The sequence below is a fragment of the Hevea brasiliensis genome, chromosome 5, assembly GCF_030052815.1.
Source record: "Hevea brasiliensis isolate MT/VB/25A 57/8 chromosome 5, ASM3005281v1, whole genome shotgun sequence".
NCBI classification, from domain to species: Eukaryota; Viridiplantae; Streptophyta; class Magnoliopsida; order Malpighiales; family Euphorbiaceae; genus Hevea; species Hevea brasiliensis.
This window is the reverse complement of record NC_079497.1, coordinates 2442809-2463402: the sequence shown is the minus strand read 5'-3', so window position 1 is coordinate 2463402 and position 20594 is coordinate 2442809. Positions and strand designations below refer to the sequence as shown.

The following is a 20594-nucleotide window of genomic DNA, read 5'->3' as shown; positions in this document are numbered from 1 at the left end:
TAGTTCGATCTAGTTATAATTTTTAGTTCAGCTTGAATTGAATCAATTTGAATTAGCTAGCTTTGTTAATTATATATAACTTGCCATGGTAGGTAGAAATATCGGCTAATCATTAGGCACATCCGGAGCACTAAAAAATAGTGTTCTTTCTCTCACAGAAAGTGGGTCCTTCCTATATATATAGGGAGTGGATCCCACATGATTGTGAGAGAAGGTATATGTACACCGGATGCACCTAATAATTCCTCAGAAATATCTTTTTTGCAACCATTTAAAAAAAAAAAAAAAAAAAAAAACAAACAAACAAACACAACAACAAGTTCCTCCTCTCAACAGAAGCTGTGGAAGACTGCATTTCCTACCATGTTAACAAAGATTACTCAATTTGGAATGCTTGTGGTAACACAGGCTTTTATTGGACACACTGGAAAACTAGAACTTGCAGCTTATTCAATCATGCAAATCATCGTTGTGCGATTAGGACAAGGAACTCTGGTAAGATTCTTGTTAGTCATTGCAAGACAATTTTAATGTTGGAAAACGAAGGTAAACAAATATATATTTTATGTTCTTTGTTCTTCTTCTGGATTTCACTAGACAGGGATGTCAAAGTGCAACAGAGACTGTGGGCAAGCATTTCAAGCAAAGCAATGCCACATGATGGGTATCTACTTGCAGCGATAATGGATCGTCAATTTCTCCTCAGCAACAGTCCTGCTTCTTGTGTTTATCTTCTCGTCACGAATCTTCAAGCTACTAGGACAGAAAGAAGATAAAGCTAACAAAGCTGGGGAGATGTCGCTATGGTTCATTCCATATCTATATTTTTTGGCATTTAACCAGGCCATCAGTAAGTTCTCACTAACTCAGCTAAAAAACATGATTGCTGGGTGGCTTTCTGCTATTTCATTTGCGCTTCATTTCCTACTGTCATGGATCTTTGTGGTTAAACTAAACCTGGGGATTCATGGTGCAATGTGTTCGATTATTGTATTGAGTTGGTTAATTGTGATTGGAGACTTAGTGTATGTACTTGGTAGCTGTTGCCCTGAAACATGGAAAGGTTTCAATGTTGCTGTCTTCTCTGATTTATTATCCATGTTAAAGCCTTCATTATCCTCAGGTGTGATGCTTTGGTGATGCCCATTTCCACAATCCAGTGAATACCATCTCTAACATAAATTGATTATTGAAAATTAATATATTTTAAATAAAATAAGAATATTTTACAACTAGAAAAATCTAAACTAATAGATTGAGCATAATTGCATTTGTATAACTAGTGGCGGAGCTTGCCCACGAAATTTGGGGGCCAAACTTAATTACATGCATAATTTTTTTTCTTATATTATATAAATAATAAAAAATATAAAATATAACACTTTACAAATTAATATGTTCGCTAAATAATGAATCTAATATATTCATGAAATAATAAATTTATTGCTTTTAGTTGATTATCTGTACATCCTCTATTTTCTGACTTTTGATCATTTTTTTTAAAGAAATAACTCAAACTTTTTTGTTTGTTCATTGTTCTAAAGAATCAAATCAAATAAAATTTTAATACAATAACTTAAAATTTATTAATATATTAATTTAAATTGATAAAAGAAATTACTCTCACTTTTTAGTATTAATATATAAATTAAAATACTTAGATTGTGAATATATATAAATTTTTACATTCTGTAACAGTTATCCTCTCAACAGATTGTATGCTGGTAAATCTTTCACACTATAGACATCTTCAAGGGCAAGCTCACGTTCTAACTGCATCCTTGTGGACTTCAAAACATCCTGGAAAAGGCAACATTGAATATGAAGAACAAAAAAAAGAGTACATAAGGTCTAAACATCCCGGAGAAGGCAATAATAGGGCAGTATATGGCTTTAGGAAATGAAATTACATTAAATTCCATGTAAGAAGCACGCTTTGCAAGCCATTGAGCATCCATCATTTGAAAGGCTACACAATAGAGGTTGTCAAACGCCATTTCATCTCCTGCAAGTAATTCTACAAATTTGATTCCTGCCAGAGTGGATGGCTTTCCTGCATATATATACACTTCCAATTTTTTTAGTACTGGTCATACACCATATCTTGCACCATTTCCAGCCAATGTTAACCGTTAAAAATATTCAATATCATGACATTTTAGAATTTTAATTACCAGTTTGAAGATCCAACATTTGTACCAGCATAAAGGAAATGTTTATGCCAGCCACAGCAAACGGATACTCCCACTCAACTCTGTTTCCATCTTTCTTATGTAACAATCTCTGAAATGAGTCCTGTTGAACAAATACCAAACATCATTAGTTGGTATTAGAACTAGCAAAAATGGTACGAATTTGCACAGGCTAGCATTCAAATGCAATTGTGTATTCCATATAAAGTGGCCCCATGGCCTCATACTGATGGACTAAGACTCACGCATGTTAGGCAATGCAAGGGTAACTGGCAATTTCTCAAATGGTTGAAATAATATAGGATGATAATGATAAACAGCTCATCAAAAGTAAAGGAACAAACCGGATATTTCTTTGCAAAAAAGATTAGATTCTCCAATGATATAAATCCACCACCCCTTCATATAGCATGGAAAAATTTTGCATCAATATATTTTTGAAGGGGAGAATGAACTCAGAATAATACCAAATTCATAATCAGTTCCACACAAAATCTTCTACATACCGAAAATCAGTAGAGGGGTCTGAACCTTGCCAGCCCATCTCCTTCCAAAGCTCGGATTTAAGAGATGGAAGCTCCCTACCAGGATAAGCCAATCCCCACAATTGTTTAAGTGCATCCTGAAAGTTAAAAGAAAACTAATTTCTCATCCAACTTCAAAATAAAAAGGCCATTATGTAGGGTTACTCTAATAGCAGTATTGGATAAAGTGGCCACTCTTAAGATTCAAACCTCCACAATAGTAATTGGCAGCATAGAACTTTTGACATGACAATCCCTGACGTCAGTTTTTGATAATTTTCTCCCTTATGATGATCAGCAACTAGTGTCAGAAGCATATTCATTTCTTTGCTATGCCTATTTTGTCTATAACACTTTGGGATATACCTAGAGGCCTTAATATTGAGGGAACTTGCCCAGTAGGGCACCAGAGGGTAGTGAACTTGATCTTCAGGGAAAGTTCAACAATGAAACAGGAGAACCAGAACCAATCCACAGTGTTCAACTAGTATATCTAGCCTACAAGAGTCAATGTTTATAAAATGAAATAGTCGGGTAATAACGAATTTATGGACGGTAGAGCTAACACTTTTGCATAAATGCAGATATGAACATCACAGATGATGCACAGATCCAATAAGGCGTATCAGAAAGTCACTTGAAATCGTGATACAGTTAATGCCATATTGTAATCCTTCCTGTAAATTTTCAACTATCTCAAGGGAAGAGAAAAATAAAGAAAGAGAAGCAGTTCAAGCGAATGGTTTTGCAGCTTGTTCAGGAGTAATTTCATAAATCTTTCCTTCAATTAAAAGGAAAGAATGATTTTAATTAGCAAGTTGCATGCTTCTTCCTTTTAATGCAAAGAATTATTTTAATCAGTAAACAATAGCAACTTCAACAGTTAAAAGGAAATAGAACCAAGACATCATGAGAAATAAATAATTATTAAAAAGGAGAAAAGAGAGAGAAAATACAAGAGGACCTACTTGATGCTCCACTTGAGAACCATCAAAAGGCACTCCCAGCCTTTGCTGCAGATTTCTGAGTCTTTCTTCCTTAAAACACACCAGTTTACAGCATAAGAAATCCAGACTACCAATAACAAGTGACTTTTATATTCAAAATGCACATAATTGATTAAGGTCAAAGATTAAAATAATAATAATAATAGTAATAACACATCTTTTCAAAAGTCTGAAAGAAGTAACAGCCAGAACCCAGATATACCGCTCAAAAGGAAAATAATACCAATTGAATGACATTGCCAAAAAAGGATGATTAAAGCAGAACATACAATATTATTGATAGACACCATTTAGCTCACCAAAGCATTAAGATCAGCAAAACAAGTTAAGTATTTCGTAATAACATACTACAAATAAAGAACACCATGCCATTAGGAAATAGGAATATCATTCTCTTATAAAAATATAAAGTACAAAGTGTGTGACTTGATTTGATGGCGAGCATACACAAGACATGAGAACCAACAAAAACTAAACTTCTAAGTTTTTTACAAGCCAGATGACGATAATGATGATACAACTCAACTCAACTCAACTCAACTAAGCCTTTATCCCAAAAATTTGGGGTCGACTATATGGATTCGCTTTCTCCACTCTAAATGATTTTGGGTTAAATCCTCAAAAATGTGTAATACTTCTAGGTCATATTGTACTACTCTCCTCCAAGTCAATTTAGGTCTACCTCTTTTTTTCTTTCTATCCTCTAACCTAATGTGATCTACTTGTCTAACTTGAGCCTCCGTATGTCTACGCATCACATTACCAAACCACCTCAATCTCCCTTCTCTCAACGTATCCTCAATTGGCACCACTCCTACCTTTTCTCTAATACTCTCATTACGGACTTTATCTAGTCTAGTATGGCCACTCATCCACCTTAACATTCTCATCTCTGCAACTCTTTATCTTAGACGCATACGACTCCTTCAGTGCCCAACACTCACTACCATATAACATGGCCAGTCGTATGGCTGTACGATAAAATTTTCCTTTCAACTTATTAGGAATCTTGCGATCACATAAAACTCTCATGGCACGTCTCCACTTCAACCATCCGGCTTTAATCCTATGACTAACATCCTCCTTATATCCCCATCTACTTGAAAGACTGAGCCGAGATATTTAAAGTGATTACTTTGGGACAGTACCACTCCATCCAAACTAACTCCTTCCCTATCACCAGTTTGGCCTTCACTGAACTTGCAATACATGTATTCTATCTTCGTTCTACTTAACTTAAAGCCCTTTGACTCTAGAGTACTTCTCCAAAGCTCTAACTTTCTATTGACTCCTTCTCGCGTCTCATCTATCAGAACAATATCATCCGCAAACACCATGCACCAAGGAATACTCTCTTATATATGTTTCGTCAATTCATCTAAAACTAATGTAAAAAGATAAGGGTTTATAGCTGATCCTTAGTGTAATCCACCTGAGATCGGAAAATCTCTTGTGTCCCCTCCCACTGTGCGCACAATAGTAGTTGCTCCTTCATACATATCTTTCAACACTTGTATATACCTAATAGATACCCTCTTTTGTTCTAACACTTTTCATAAGACATCTCTTAGAACATTATCATAAGCCTTCTCCAAATCAATAAAAACCATGTGTAGATCTTTCTTCACATCTCTATATTTCTCCACCAAGCTTCTAATGAGAAAGATCGCTTCTATAGTAGAATGACCAGGCATGAAGCCAAATTGATTGAGAGAGATAGAAGTATCATGACGTAGTCGATGCTCCACAACTCTTTCCCACAACTTCATAGTATGGCTCATGAGTTTAATTCCCCTATTGTTTGAGCAACTCTGTATGTCTCCCTTATTTTTAAAAATAGGCACTAAAATACTCCTCCTCCATTCATCAGGCATTTTCTTTAAGTTTAGAATCTTATTAAATAATTTAGTTAACCATGCCACTCTTATATCTCCCAAACACTTTCACACTTCAATTGGTATTCTATCGGGTCCACAGGCTTTGCCCACTTTCATTCTCTTAAATGCTTTCTTTATTTCTAAAGATCTAATCCTTCTAGTACAATTTACATTCTTTTCTATTGTTCTATAGTCTGTATTCACGCTATTATCATTTTGACTATTATTAAAGAGATCATTAAAATAATTTCTCCATCTTTCTTTAATGTCCTCATCTTTCACCAATATTTTTCCTTCTTTATCCTTAATGCACCTAACTTGATTGAGTTCTTGACATTTCCTTTCTCTCCTCTTTGCTAATCTATAAATATCTTTCTCCCCTTCTTTAGTTTCAAATTTCTCATATAACTTTTCAAAGGCCTGTGTTCTTGCTTAACTAACTGCCTTTTTTGCCTCTTTCTTTGCTATCTTGTACTGTTCGTATGCCTCGTTATTATCACATTTAGGTTATTTCTTATACCATTTTCTTTTTCTCTTCACTACCATCTGTACTTCCTCGTTCCACCACCATCTCTCTCTTGAGGGTGGTCCATGTCCTTTAGACTCTCCAAGTACTTTTCTAGCTACTTCTCTAATATTTGATGCCATCTGTATCAACATATCATTGACCTCTATATCTAGCTTCCATGCTTCAGACTCGAGAAGCTCATTTTTGAACTTCACTTGCTTTATTCCTTTAAACTCCCTCCACTTTGTTCGAGCTACACTATTTCTTTTGACCTTACTTAAATTGTTCCTAAACTTGACATCCAAGACCACTAACCAATGTTGACTTGTTAAAGCCTCTCCTGGAATGACCTTGCAATCCTTGCATAGAGCTCTATTTGTCTTCCTGGTTAAGAAGAAGTCGATTTGGCTTCTATGTTACCCACTTTTGAAAGTCACTAAATATGACTCTCTTTTTATAAAGTAGGTATTTGCTAGTATTAGGTCGTATGCCATAGTAAAATCCAAAATGCTTTTTCTCTCCTCATTTCGACTACCAAAATCAAAACCTCCATGAACATTCTCATAACCTTGCCTATCACTTCCTACATGTCCATTTAAATCTCCACCAATGAAAACATTCTCTTCATTTGGTATGCTTTGCATTAAATCATTCATATCTTTCCAGAACATTTGTTTACTCTCACTATCTAATCCTATTTGTGGGGCATAAGCACTAACTACATTTATTGCTTCTCCGTCTAGTACTAGCTTACTAGTATAATTTTATCTCCTACTCTTTTTACGGCTATTACAGCGTCTTTCAATGTCCTGTCCATGATTATGCCCACTCCATTCTTGTTTCTCTTCTTTCCGACAAATCACAGTTTGTACCCTGAATTACCCACTTCCTTGTTTTTCTCTCCTACCAATTTAGTCTCCTGAATGCAAGCAATATTCACCCTTCTCCTTTCTAAGGTATCCACAAGCTCCATTAATTTTCCTGTAAGTGATCCAACATTCCAAGTACCAACCCTGATCCTCCTTCTATCCTGTTCCTTCCTAATTGGTATCCTTCTATCATATCTTCTATTATTTTTTATGTCTATCTTGTATTTTGTTCCATTATCTGTTCTACTATCTGTCCTATGGACTAACTACTTTACCCACACCCATCCATGATGTGGGAACCCTTGCTCATTTAACACCACACCCGAGCGTCGGCATGGCACATCGCTTTCGGTGAACGCCCTACACCCTTACATATTTCCCACTACACCCGGGCTCCGATGTAGCGCGTCGTAAGTAGAGGACGGCCCAACATTTTTATCATTTGAATCCATATCATAAGGTGTGACGAAATTTTTACGCTGGTTGTCACCTACCTCAATGACGACAATGATGATGATGATGAAAAATTTATTGCTCTCAAAGATTATCAAACATACAAGATGGGAATATCTCTATATGAAACACTTCCTTTCTTCAAATAAAGAACACATAATATATTTCTAAAATTATAGCAATAAACCAAATCACTAAATATACCTGTAAAGGATTAAGATAAGGATGAAGAAGATTCTTGCTTGATCCACTTTGACCAACAAAAGGTAAAAGCCGTCCGATAAGTGATCCAGAACCTAGGACAATATTTGCTGACAAAAATGAAACTACTTAAACATTCTGATAATCTATAATTTAAGACCATACAGAACTTCATACCTTGGCATCTAGACATAGAACTTTTAAATGCTAATAATTAATCTCTGGAAAAATAAATTAACAACCACCTCAGCAAATTCTCATCACACAGCAACTTGTTTACACTTCATGCAAGAATCAAAGATACAAACTCTACCAAGTATGTAATAGCCTACATTGCATCTAAATTTTCTTACTTCTTTGCACTGATTCTAAAACTTTTTCAAACACTTTTAAGTAATTACAAAAGAGAGTTCTTTAGAACACAAGCCAACCAAAAATGAAACTTTTTAAGTTGATATTTCGTACTTCTACCAGCACCACAATAACATGTCATTCTAAATGTAACCATAACTTAGCAGCTTATCATCAACAAAATTAAGTCTTCCATTCATGATAGATGCCAGGGTTTGATAGGTAAAAAATTTATTCTTATATGCAATATGTATCAATCACCATTCATTCAATGGAAGCTATTCTTGGTTATTCTCCAAATAAGAGTCAAAATATGATTCTTAATGGTTTAAAAAAACATATTCCAGTTACAAAAACGGCTTTTTTACTAGGAGCACTTTCTCTTTGTGCTATTCCACCCTTAGCCTGTTTTTGGTCCAAAGACGAAATTATTAATGATAGTTGTATTCACCTATTTTCGCAATAATAGCTTGTTTCATAGCAGGATTAACTTCATTTTATATGTTTCAGTTTTATTTACTTACTTTTGACAGATATTTTAATGCTCATTTTTTAAATTACAGTGGTAAAAAATAACAATTAATTTCATTCAATCTTTTTATGGGGTATATATATATATATATATATATATATATATATATATATATATATATAAGCACCTAAAGAATTAATATGTTCAAAAGCTTAATCAAGATTTTGTTATGCCTCATCTAATAAACATTGCCGATAGACCTTCTGGTCTGGTTAATCCCAAATATCATAAAAGGCAATGAAAATGAAACACTTAACTGAAGGAAGACACTCCAATAACAAATAGCATACCTAACCATTGTGCCCAATCCGCAATCAACTGTGATAATATCAACGTCCAGTGGATGCCTTCCCTCCTCTGTTCAGCATTCCAAATATCTTCTATTGTGAGTCCCTGTAACATAGCAAAGTATTGATTCCCATATATCTATTCCCTTCTACAGTAGGTCTACAAACAACAGGAAAAAACCCTCACTACTGTAGGCATATCATCGTGTTCGCGAGTACCAAGTAGAGGTTCGCTCAAGCCATCATAACCTGACGAGTCAAAATGCTCTTCCCTTTTTCCATCAACATCCCCGTGATGAAGTCTCCTCCTCAAAGTTCTTGCCGACATGAATCAAATTTAATCCTTGATAAAGATTACACTCAAATACATTAAAACCCAACAAGTAAAACAAAATATACTCCTTCCTTAACCAAAAATTTAGTGATAGTTCTGAGAAATATAAAAACCCCAAATAAAGAATTGACAAAAAATGGTAAAAGGAACTTCAAGAAAAACATTATATATATACACTAATGGCTCGGCAAAGCGTAATGCCATGAATTGAACAAATTCTCAGCAAAATCTTCCTAACTTCCCTCTAGAAAAAAACACAAAAAGCAAATCTCAAAAGAAAACCTTACACAGAATCCAAAACAATCAAAAGTGAAACCAAAAGCCAAGTTTCAATCATTTAACGTGATAAGCCCCAATTCACAAATCCAGCAACTACCCATTACCCAACACCAATAAGCACACATGGTATATGGAACATAAAAGGGCAAAATTTAATAAAACAGGAGAAAGAAACGCACCAAATCTCGAAATGGAATCGATGCGAGCCAATTCATCAACCAGAAGCCTCAAGTACGCAAGGCATGCGTATATAAAGCAGCAGCACGAAACCCTTCGATATTAAGGAATCGAAGAGAAAGCGCAATTATTAATTCCAATTCAAGCATATATTATATATCAAAAATGAAAATATTGAGGGAAGAGAAATTAAATTGTGTTAGTGAGGATTGGGTCTCTTGCACCTCTCTCTGTATCACCTTCCTCGAAGCAGAGAAGGGTAATGCAGAGAATTGGGAGACCTGAGATCCGAAGCCCGAATCCACCTAAAAATCACCCAATCAGATTCTCTTTTTTCTTTTTTCAGATTTAAAACTTCTTTTTTCTTGAAATATTAAAAGTTCGTTTGATTACGGCTATTTGATCCGAGGAATTTATTAATAGAATAATGAATTATTTATATACTATGCTACACGTATTAATTAATTTATATAAATTTTTATATTAATACTTAATTTTTTTTTGAGAACATATTAATACTTAATTTAATAATTATCAAAGTGGTCAAACTTAATTAAATTTAATAAATTATGTAACATTAATTACTTCTTTATTTATTAATCAATTTACATTAAAAAATTACTTTTTAAATTATGTTCAAATTAAATTCTCATTTTAAAATATTTGTCAATGCAATTTTTTTTTATATTAGGTATATTTTATAATGTATTAATTGTTCGCAATAACTCCGCCTAAGTAGGATAAAGGAGGAGGGTTGCGGTAGTGACAACCCAACAGAAAATTTCGTCACACCCTATGATATGGATTCAAATGATATAAGCGTTGGGGCGTCTCTACTAACGACGCGCTACATGTGTAGTGATAAATATGCAAGGGTGTAGGGCGTTCACAGAGCGGCGCCATGCCGTGTGGTGTTAAGTGAGCAAGGGTTCCCACATCATGGACGGTGTGGGTAAAAAGTTAGTCCATAGGATGGATAATAGAACAAATAGTGGAACACAAGATAGACATAGAAAATAATAGAAGATATCATAGAAGGAGATCAATTAGGAAGGAGCAGGATAGGAGGAGGATCAGGGTTGGTACTTGGAATGTTGGATCACTTACAGGAAAATTAATGGAGCTTGTGGATACCTTGGAAAGGAGAAGGGTGAATATTGCTTGCATTCAGAGACTAAATGGGTAGGAGAGAAAAGTAAGGAAGTGGGTAATTCAGTACAAATTGTGGTTTCTGGAAAGGAGAGAAACAAGAACTGAGTGGGTATAATCATAGACGGGACATTGAAAGACGCAGAGTGAAAAGAGTAGGAGATAGAATTATACTAGTAAAGCTAGTAATAGACGGAGAAACAATAAATATAGTTAGTGCTTAAGCCCCCCAAATAGGACTATACAGGGAGAGTAAACAAAGGTTTTGGGAAGATATGGATGATTTAATGCAAAGCATACCGAATGAAGAGAATGTTTTCATTGGTGGAGATTTGAATGGACATGTAGGAAGTGATAGGCAAGGTTATGAGAATGTTCATGGAGGTTTTGGTTTTGGCAATAATGAGGAGGGAAAAAGCATCCTGGATTTTGCTATGGCATACGACCTAATACTAGCAAATACCTACTTTATAAAAAGAGAGTCACATTTAGTGACTTTCAAAAGTGGGCAACATAGAAGTCAAATCGACTTCCTCTTAACCAGGAAGACAAATAGAGCTCTATGCAAGGATTGCAAGGTCATTCCAGGAGAGGCTTTAACAAGTCAACATAGGTTGGTGGTCTTGGATGTCAAGTTTAGGAACAATTCAAGTAAGGTCAGAAGAAATAGTGTAGCTCGAACAAAGTGGTGGGAGTTCAAAGGAGTAAAGCAAGTGAAGTTCAAAAATGAGCTTCTTGAGTCTGAAGTATGGAAGCTAGATATGGAGACCAATGATATGTGGATACAGATGGCATCAAAGATTAGAGAAGTAGCTAGAAAAGTACTTGGGGAGTCTAAAGTACATGGACCACCCTCAAAAGAGAGATAGTGGTGGAATGAGGAAGTACAAAAGGCAGTGAAGAGAAAAAGGGAATGGTATAAGAAATTACCTAAATGTGATAATAATGAGGCATATGAACAGTATAAGATAGCAAAGAAAGAGGCAAAAAGGCATTTAGCCAAGCAAGAGCACAGGCCTTTGAAAAGTTATATGAGAAACTTGAAACTAAAGAAGGGGAGAAAGATATTTATAGATTAGCAAGGAGTAGAGAAAGGAAATGTCAAGATCTCAATCAAGTTAGGTGCATTAAGGATAAAGAAGGAAAAGTGTTGGTGAAAAATGAGGACATTAAAGAAAGATGGAGAAATTATTTTAATGATCTCTTTAATAATAGTCAAAATGGAAATAGCGTGAATATAGATTATAGAACAATAGAAAAGAATGTAAATTATACTAGAAGGATTAGATCTTTAGAAGTAAAGGAAGCACTTAAGAGAATGAAAGTAGGTAAAGCCTGTGGACCCGATGAAATACCAATTGAAGTGTGGAAGTATTTGGGAGATATGAGAGTGGCATGGTTAACTAAATTATTTAATAAGATTCTAAACTCAAAGAAAATGCCTGATGAATGGAGGAAGAGTATTTTAGTACCTATTTTTAAAAATAAGGGAGACATCTGAGTTGCTCAAACTATAGGAATTAAACTCATGAGCCATACTATGAAGTTGTGGGAGAGAGTTGTGGAGCATCGACTACGTCATGATACTTCTATCTCTCTCAATCAATTTGGTTTCATGCCCAGTCGCTCAACTATGGAGCGATATTTCTCATTAGAAGCTTGATGGAGAAATATAGAGATGGGAAGAAAGATCTACACATGGTTTTTATTGATTTGGAGAAGGCTTATGATAGTGTTCCAAGAGAGGTCTTATGGAATGCGTTAGAACAAAAGAGGGTATCTATTAGGTACATACAAGTATTGAAAGATATGTATGAAGGAGCAACTACTATTGTGCGCAGAGGGGACACAAGAGATTTTCCGATCTCAATTGGATTACACCAAGGATCACCATAAGCCCTTACCTTTTACATTAGTTTTAGATGAACTGACGAAACATATACAAGAGAGTATTCCTTGGTGCATGATGTTTGCGGATGATATTGTTCTGAGAGCTGAGACACGAGAAGGAGTCAAGAGGAAGCTAGAACTTTGGAGAAGTACACAAGAGTCAAAGGGTTTTAAGTTAAGTAGAACGAAGACAGAATACATGCATTGCAAGTTCAGTGAAGGCCAAACTGGTAATAGGGAAGGAGTTAGTTTGAATGGAGTGGCACTGTCCCAAAGTAATCACTTTAAATATCTAGGCTCTGTCCTTCAAGTAGATGGGGGATGTGAGGAGGATGTTAATCATAGGATTAAAGCCGGATGGTTGAAGTGGAGATGTGCCACGGGAGTTTTATGTGATCGTAAGATTCCCAATAAATTAAAAGGAAAATTTTACCGCATACCCATACGGCTATGCTATATGGTAGTGAGTGTTGGGCACTGAAAGAGTCGTATGCATCTAAGATAAGAGTTGCAGAGATAAGAATGTTAAGGTGGATGAGTGGTCATACTAGACTAGATAAAGTCCGTAATGAAAGTATTAGAGAAAAGGTAGGAGTGGTGCCAATTGAAGATAAGTTGAGAGAAGGGAGATTGAGGTGGTTTGGTCATGTGAAGCGTAGACATACGGAGGCTCCAGTTAGACAAGTAGAGCACATTAGGCTAGAGGATAGAAAGAAAAAAAGGGGTAGACCTAAATTGACTTGGAGGAGAATAGTACAGCATGACTTAGAAGCATTACACATTTCTGAGGATTTAACCCAAAATCGTTTAGAGTGGAAAAAGCGAATCCATATAGCCGACCCCAAATTTTTGGGATAAAGGCTTAGTTGAGTTGAATATTAATTGTTCGCAATACAAACTCCCCTTTCAACAATACAAAGATGCCAATGCAATATTTTGATAAAATTTATATAATTATTGTGTTTACATATTAAATTAAATATTAAACAATGTCTAAAGACCAAATTCATCAAGCTTTAGACCATTAATTTTAATTAATTTTAGTTTTTCAGGATTTTTTTTAATTAATTGTTCTAGAGTCAGACTATTTTTTTTTTAAAAAAAGTGATGAATAAATTATTATTTTTACTTTATTTAACTAATAATTTTGATAAGTAACTAAGCAACAATAACAAATTAACCAATTGTGGGGAAGAAACAAAACAATATTTTCCAAATTCTTCTCATCATGGCGGAAATAGGAATAGGATGTCCTTCATGAGATAACAATTATCTCCCACTTGCAGGTTTTCCATTCTAACAGTCCAATTCTAGTTGGTTCAACAGCAAAATTGCACTAGGAACCTTTTGGTTACACCCGCCTACAGTCCAATTCAGAAACAGGATCAGATCGATCCAATTTGAACAATGAGTCTTAAATAAAAACCAGACCACATAAAGCACCTACTTGGGCAGCCACAACTAATGCCCCTATTCAACTAACAAAACACAAGCAAATTCCAAAATTAATCACAGATCAACGACAATCCGTTGCAAGGCTTCCATAAGCAAGCAGTACAAATAATATGTTGCTAATGGTAATGAACAGTTAGTTTAAGATACAGCTATCTAGGAAAATTCCATCTGTGAAGAGCTCCCTATTTAACCCAACAGATACTTGATTCAATAGATTAAGATTCTGACTGGGAGGAAGAAGGGGGTAATGCGCATCTTGACAGACTTAAAATAAAGCCTCTAGATGTACCTACTTTTCTATTAAATATACACGATATCACAAAAGAGGAGACCCTCCAGGCTCGGTGATATTTCAACAGGCATTCATCCCTAAGCTAATTGTGGAGTTTACTGATGATTTTGAACCATAAAACCAATGACCCATTGAACGCCATTTGGCCCATTGGTTAGACTCACTGCCGAGGTACTGGTGGTGTAGCCGCTTGATGGTTTTGTCCATAGAATCCAATGCCTGGTGGCCTGTAGTATCCTCCAGTTGCTGGTGTCTGCTGCTGCTGTGCTTGCTGAGGTTGCGACTGTAGTGATGACTGAGCAGCAGGCCTTGCCAATCCCATTGCAATATGTGGGGGTAAAGGGGGTGGGGGTGGTAGTGCATTAGCTCCATATCCGTAAGGCACTACCCCCATCATCATACCAGAAGACTGGACATACTGATTCGCTGGTGCATTGGCTGGAGATAAAGGTGGTGGAGGTGGCAATGGTGGTAAAGCACCAAATGAAGTTTGTATCTGGTGCGATGGGGACATGGATTGCATGCTTGAAGATGGCGGCACAAGAGGCATAGTTGTCCCTGGTTGCTGTTGTAAAGGATTAAAGTAGGCTGTATTACCTATATCAGAATTACTATCAGATACTGGCATTGGTTTCTCAAGTTTTGGTCGTTTCTCTGGAGAAAACATGGCCAAGGCTGTGGTAAATCCAGTTGATTTTAAGCCACCATTCATGGAGGCAGCTTCCTCAGCAACAAGAGACGAAAGAACAGACGTAAGCATTTGTGCTGAGGATGTAGAGGCAGCAAGCTTAGCAGCAACAGCTGCTGCTGCTGCTTTCTTGTTCTCCTCATCTGTAGTTTTCATTGGTGCAAAAGAAACCACAGGTTGTCCAAGGGTAGGCTGAGGTGGAGTGCTAGTTGGCTGAACAGGAGGTGTATTGTGCTCAATAACCTTGGCAGCATCTGGCATTGGTATGGAAGTGGTGGGGCCAGGAACAATGGGAGATGTCAACCTATTTCTCAGATTGACTGCTTGCTCAATTTGGCGTCGAGCAACCTGCAAACATCATATATATCAAATTAATGAAAAAGCATAAGTACATAGATGCTCCGCAAGAATAACTGAACAGGAATACAGTTAAAACAGTTTGGATTTGGTAATTGGTACATCTTTCTCCCTCCGCCAGCCACACTATCCCCTTTCATGTCTTTCAAAGTTCACTAGCATCCTGATTAGTTATACAATCAAGCACACAAACATCTAAGAGCGGAGATATAAGTTTCGAGACCTAGCATACACAATGTCAATAACTCAATTGTCAAAGATGTCAAAGGCAAATCCTTGAAAGCAAATGCAGCTCTATGCCTATGATATAGTTGTATTAACTACAATAAAGACACTTCAAAAAAATTGACAAAAAAGGGTCAAAGTCAGTGAGCTAGGCTCAAGATCGACTCCCTAAGAGGAAACTTATACAACCTACCACTCAGCTCTCAAAGAAAAGCCAAGCCAATTCTTGACAAGCCTCTCAAGTCTCAACCACACATTGACTTGATAGACCTCACCCAACTTACAGGCCAACCAAGTTTATTGTAAATTCACCTAACAAGTGCTTTCTGCTTTCACAACACAAAAAATGGGAGATTGGCTTTGAGTGACAAGGGAGATTGGTTGACAATGGCACTCGTTACATAAAACTTTTATTTTTGCTGAATATTGTTAATTTTTAAGGCATAATTTTACATATCATCTCTGCAACTTTCTCTGCATCTACCAATCCATAAATTCCCTATAATCCCCAGTAATTTTCTTCACTGATCCGTTACCTGAAACTTGTCACCACCAAAAGTTTTGGTAAATGTTAGGGTCAGAAAATTTTGATTTATATTTATATATCTCCCGTATTCTCTACCAATGTTCAAACTTCAAACTAATATATCCAGTCAAAATCAACTTTTTCCTGCTGCTACTGTGAAGGGAGGGGGAGGGAGGCCATAATTCAAAGACGGGGGTCGCAGAGCCATTTCAAAATGATATTGTCAGTTCAATGTATGTAGCGATATAAATTTGAGACAACATCCTTCCTGACCTATGATAGACCACAATGCTTTAACAGTTTTATGCTCCATTATTGATCATCATGTCTCCTAAAATTTTATTACGTTCATTCAATTTGCCAATTTGGCGCTTTTAACTTTTGTAGAAGGCATGCAAGCTCATTTTCTCAATAATCATACATGTTACCTCTGAAGTGCAAAAATTTTCAACACAAAACAGGACTAAAGTGACAACTCTAGTTGAACTCTAAAAAGGCACATGGAAGCATTCCTCTACTTCATAAGGCCAAACAATTTACTATCACCAAGGGTTCAATTAACCTTTATCTTAATTCTACGTATTTATAATCCCCGTTAGACCTATACAGCTTTAATTTGATGACGCAATAGAAATTAACTCTTACTTCTAACTGAGAACGAATAGCATCCAGCTTTGATTCCTGAAAAAGGTTAAATTAGTCAGCAAAGAAGTAAAATAGACCATAAAATATCAAAAGAACTAATCGTTAAAAAAATGTACTTGGTCCTGAAGAGCCTCTTTAAGCTGGGAAATCAACATAGCCCTGGTTGCTTCAGCACTTTCAAGCTTCCCCAAACATTGCTGGAGGACATTTTCCTGCACTTGTAACTCATCCACAAATGCGGAACCTTGTTGATTTCCTAATAAATCAAAATATGATGCACAGAACTGATCATAAGAAGACAAACAATAAAAAGAGAACTTAACAGCTGTTCTATATTTCTGTACATGTACAACAGCACATTTGCGGCATTTATAATTTGCATATCCATCATTAAATAACAACAAATATAGCATTTCAAGGTAGAATAAAACTAATAGCTTAAAAATATACCACAACACAACAACCCTCGTTACAAGTATTTAGCGTCAGAAGCTTCATTGTGAAGGAGCAGAATCCTTACCTAAAGTTGAACCGTTTTCCATTTCTTCCCTAATTTTACCAACGTGGAATACAGCAGTGATACACTTATTTAAAGCAGCTTCTTCATCAAGCTGTTCATCAATTACTGATTGAAATGCCGTAAGAATCTTCTCTGGCAGACCTCCAACAGCCAATTTCTAGGTCAAGAAGATCACGCAAAGACAAATCCAAGATCAACATACACATAAAAAAAATAAAAATTTGAATGCAAAAACACAGATTATACACATATAACCATAGAAAAGCCAAATGCTTACAATTCTTACTGAATGGGCATCCCTTTTTACTATCTTGATAGGGTTTGAGCTCTTTCCATTGCTCGCTATCAGAGGAGGAGGATTCTTACCAAGCATTTCATCTTTAAGACCCTGTCCCCGAGAACCAAAAACCTTCCTTTCCTCCCATATGTCAACCTGAAATAATGATAATAATTCATAATAGAAAATTATAAACGTATTTAAGTGAGTGAAATGCATTCTTTTTCATTTAGGCACCTTAAACCAAAATAAATTTCAGAAAATCCAATGGATTATGGGACCCTGTCTACTCTTATGTCATAACCTAACAAACTGGATATTCCAGTAACTCTATGACTGCCACACAAAACAATACACTTGTGCAAACATTTTCTGTGAAATTGAATAAGCAGGTAAGGCATTTTATTGGTATCCGCAACTGTTATACATACACACTACAAAGGATAAAGCATACTGATGGAGAAATAATTTATCCTCATGAATTAGTTCCTAGAATATATGCATAAGGTACCAAACTACTTGGTTAAAATATCAATTTAGGAGCACAAAACTGTAATTTAGTCCAACAGAAACGAAAGTGAAAGTACTGAGCACACCAAAGTCTCTCTCTCTCTCTCTCTCTCTCTCTCTCTCACACACACACACACACACACACACACACACACACACACACACAATTAACAGCCAATTGAAAGGAGATCAAGAAGGGAATTAAAGGAAGAAGAAAGAAAGAAGCAAGATAAGAGGTCATCGCATCAAGCACACAGGTGACTATGAAATGCTGGATGACCACCACCAATAAAACCAACATTTAGTTCAGCCTGCTGAATGACAGTAAGGAAAAAGGATTTTTTTTTTAAAAAAAAAACAATGATACATAACCAGAAGTCAGGATGAAATTAAAAACTTGTGATATCACAAACTATAGTTTTAAGAGATCAGATGATATTTGGATTAAAGACAACATGAGATGAACAAGAGGAATAAGGACCAGATGATCACAACTAGGACGGATATTCACTTGCACCACAAAGAACACTCAAAGGGAAAGAAATAAACTCTCAAAATCATATTAATTCTCAATTGTCAGTATCAATAATAATAAGCTCTATCATAATACCTATATGACATGATATTTATAGTATAATAACTAGTCCTACTAGTAATAGGATTAGAAATCTGAAAATAAGAAATATTAAACCAATACTAATTAGGAATACCAAACACAATTTTTATAAGGTCAAACACTCATTAAATACAAAACCAGTAACTGTAAAAGTGCAGCTAAGGGCCTGCTTCAGAGCTAAGGGCCTGCTTCGGAGCATTAATAAGTCCAAATTTCGCATGTAGATAATATCCTACCATTCAATATGACTATTTTTGTTGATTGTGACTTACAAACAACATGATCAAAAATTCAAACAGATAATCAAATAGTCAAGCTCATTCATGGCAGCCTGGGATGTCCATCCTCAACTATTTCACTATATAGAAAGGGTCAAAAGCTCATTACAAGTGGCTATTTACGAGGTAAAATATTAACAGTCTAGAAGGCTCACTGCATATACACAATGCCTTCAACTGTTCTCTGCATCATTTAATAATACAATCCCAGGTCAATACTATTGTTAGGGGAGAGGGCTGCTATTTTTGAAGCACTTTTACCACATGAATGATGCAAGGCTAGAAAGGCTGGAAACTAGCACGGTGGCGCAGGATTGGAGAAACACAAAGTAAACACTCAACATACCACTTGAGGAGTTCTTTTGCCCATGAAACCAAGCAAAATCCTTGCATAATAGATTATAACAATTCACAAACCAGTTTGTTAATTCAGATGAACTCCAGAACTAAGTGCATACTATTCCAAAAAAAGCCAAAGGATCACACAACAAAGATCATAAATAATACCCCCTCCGTCTCATTTCAAGTGATTTTTTTTCAAAAAAAAAAATTGTCCCACTTTATTTGCTTTTTTAGAAAATTAAGTACTAATTATTTTTTCCAAATTTACCCTTTTCTATAGTTATCCCCAATGCATTCCTTATCACCTTTTTTTTGACAAAAGTGAGGTTATTCAATCATTTCTTTAATCCTTGTGCAAAAACCTTAAAAAGCACTTGAAAAGGGAAGGAGGGAGTAACATGAAAGAGAAGTCAAATGCCGAAATTACAATGTTCAGTCCAGTAACTTGTGTTCAAGCTCAAAATGCAATTGTTTTTTTTTTTTTTCTTTTTTTCTTCAAATCTTTGCCTAACAATTCCATAGGCACATCCTCATAACTCTCCCTGAAAATCTCACAAAGGACAGAAAAGAAACAACCAAGCAGCAGATTTGGAACCCAAAAACAAATATATCCAACAAATACTAAATAACTTGGTCAAAATTGGCAATACAGCATTCCTATTTGACAAGAAAACAGACATTACGAAGAAACAACTAATATAAGAAAGGGAAAGACTAGGAAACCCATTGAATAATTAAGAACTTACCAGTCTAGTCACCACTTTCTTCCCATGTTCATCCCCATTTTCATAAACCTGTTTGAGTATTGCAGGAAGAACTTTCCAGAATTCATTCACAAACTCACTACCCTTCCGCCTGCTATTTTGCAATATGTCATTAGCCAAATATAGAAAAGAGACACGTTGCTCTCTCTGGGATGAGTTGAACAATTTATCCCATATTTCAACAATCTGTCTTGCTTTTTTCCGATGCAAAATACACCAGCGCGATAAAGCTAATCCGATGTTTAAAGAAACACATACCACATATATATGAATATAAAGATGAGAAAGACACAGATAAAGCTAATCCGATGTTTAAAGAAACACATACCACATATATATGAATATAAAGATGAGAAAGACACAGCTTGATGATCAGGTTGCGCACTCTGCTACGCATAGATCATCAGTTACGGTACTCATAATAAATGCTATAACAAAAATTATTATTCAGGATAGTTAACAAAAACTA

The 20594-nt window shown here is 35.7% G+C and overlaps 3 protein-coding genes across 6 annotated transcripts in view; 1 reads left to right on the top strand and 2 right to left on the bottom strand.

The window, feature by feature from the left end:
* Positions 1-363: 363 nt before the first annotated feature.
* LOC110658243 (protein DETOXIFICATION 24-like) lies at positions 364-1140 on the top strand. Its single transcript, XM_021815774.2, has 3 exons — positions 364-495; positions 598-664; positions 707-1140. Exons 1-3 carry the CDS (start codon positions 364-366, stop codon positions 1138-1140), a joined length of 633 nt encoding a protein of 210 aa, XP_021671466.2.
* Positions 1141-1604: 464 nt separating this feature from the next.
* LOC110658149 (uncharacterized) lies at positions 1605-9977 on the bottom strand. 2 transcript variants are annotated; one of them, XM_021815634.2, is made up of 10 exons: positions 9594-9977; positions 8989-9144; positions 8805-8907; positions 7635-7741; positions 3685-3753; positions 2699-2814; positions 2537-2591; positions 2175-2295; positions 1911-2053; positions 1605-1800 (listed from the first exon to the last, which is right to left on the bottom strand). In XM_021815634.2, the coding sequence occupies exons 2-10, from the start codon at positions 9127-9129 to the stop codon at positions 1699-1701; spliced, it is 957 nt and encodes a 318-aa protein (XP_021671326.2). In that variant the 5' UTR covers positions 9130-9144; positions 9594-9977; the 3' UTR covers positions 1605-1698. The 2 variants fall into 2 exon arrangements, with proteins under 2 accessions (XP_021671326.2, XP_021671328.2); XM_021815636.2 differs by having other exon boundaries at positions 7635-7726.
* A 4197-nt stretch (positions 9978-14174) lies between these two features.
* The window catches only part of LOC110658151 (uncharacterized), a 30194-nt gene continuing 23774 nt past the window's right edge, over positions 14175-20594 (bottom strand). For all 3 annotated transcript variants that reach the window (XM_058146585.1, XM_058146584.1, XM_058146586.1), the window contains exons 5-10: positions 20108-20355; positions 17616-17771; positions 17339-17495; positions 16935-17074; positions 16819-16854; positions 14175-15413 (exon numbers count right to left, since the gene is read on the bottom strand). In XM_058146585.1, coding sequence (XP_058002568.1) covers positions 14538-15413; positions 16819-16854; positions 16935-17074; positions 17339-17495; positions 17616-17771; positions 20108-20355 — 1613 coding nt within the window. In that variant the 3' untranslated portion in view covers positions 14175-14537. The remainder of the gene's footprint in view (positions 15414-16818; positions 16855-16934; positions 17075-17338; positions 17496-17615; positions 17772-20107; positions 20356-20594) is intronic.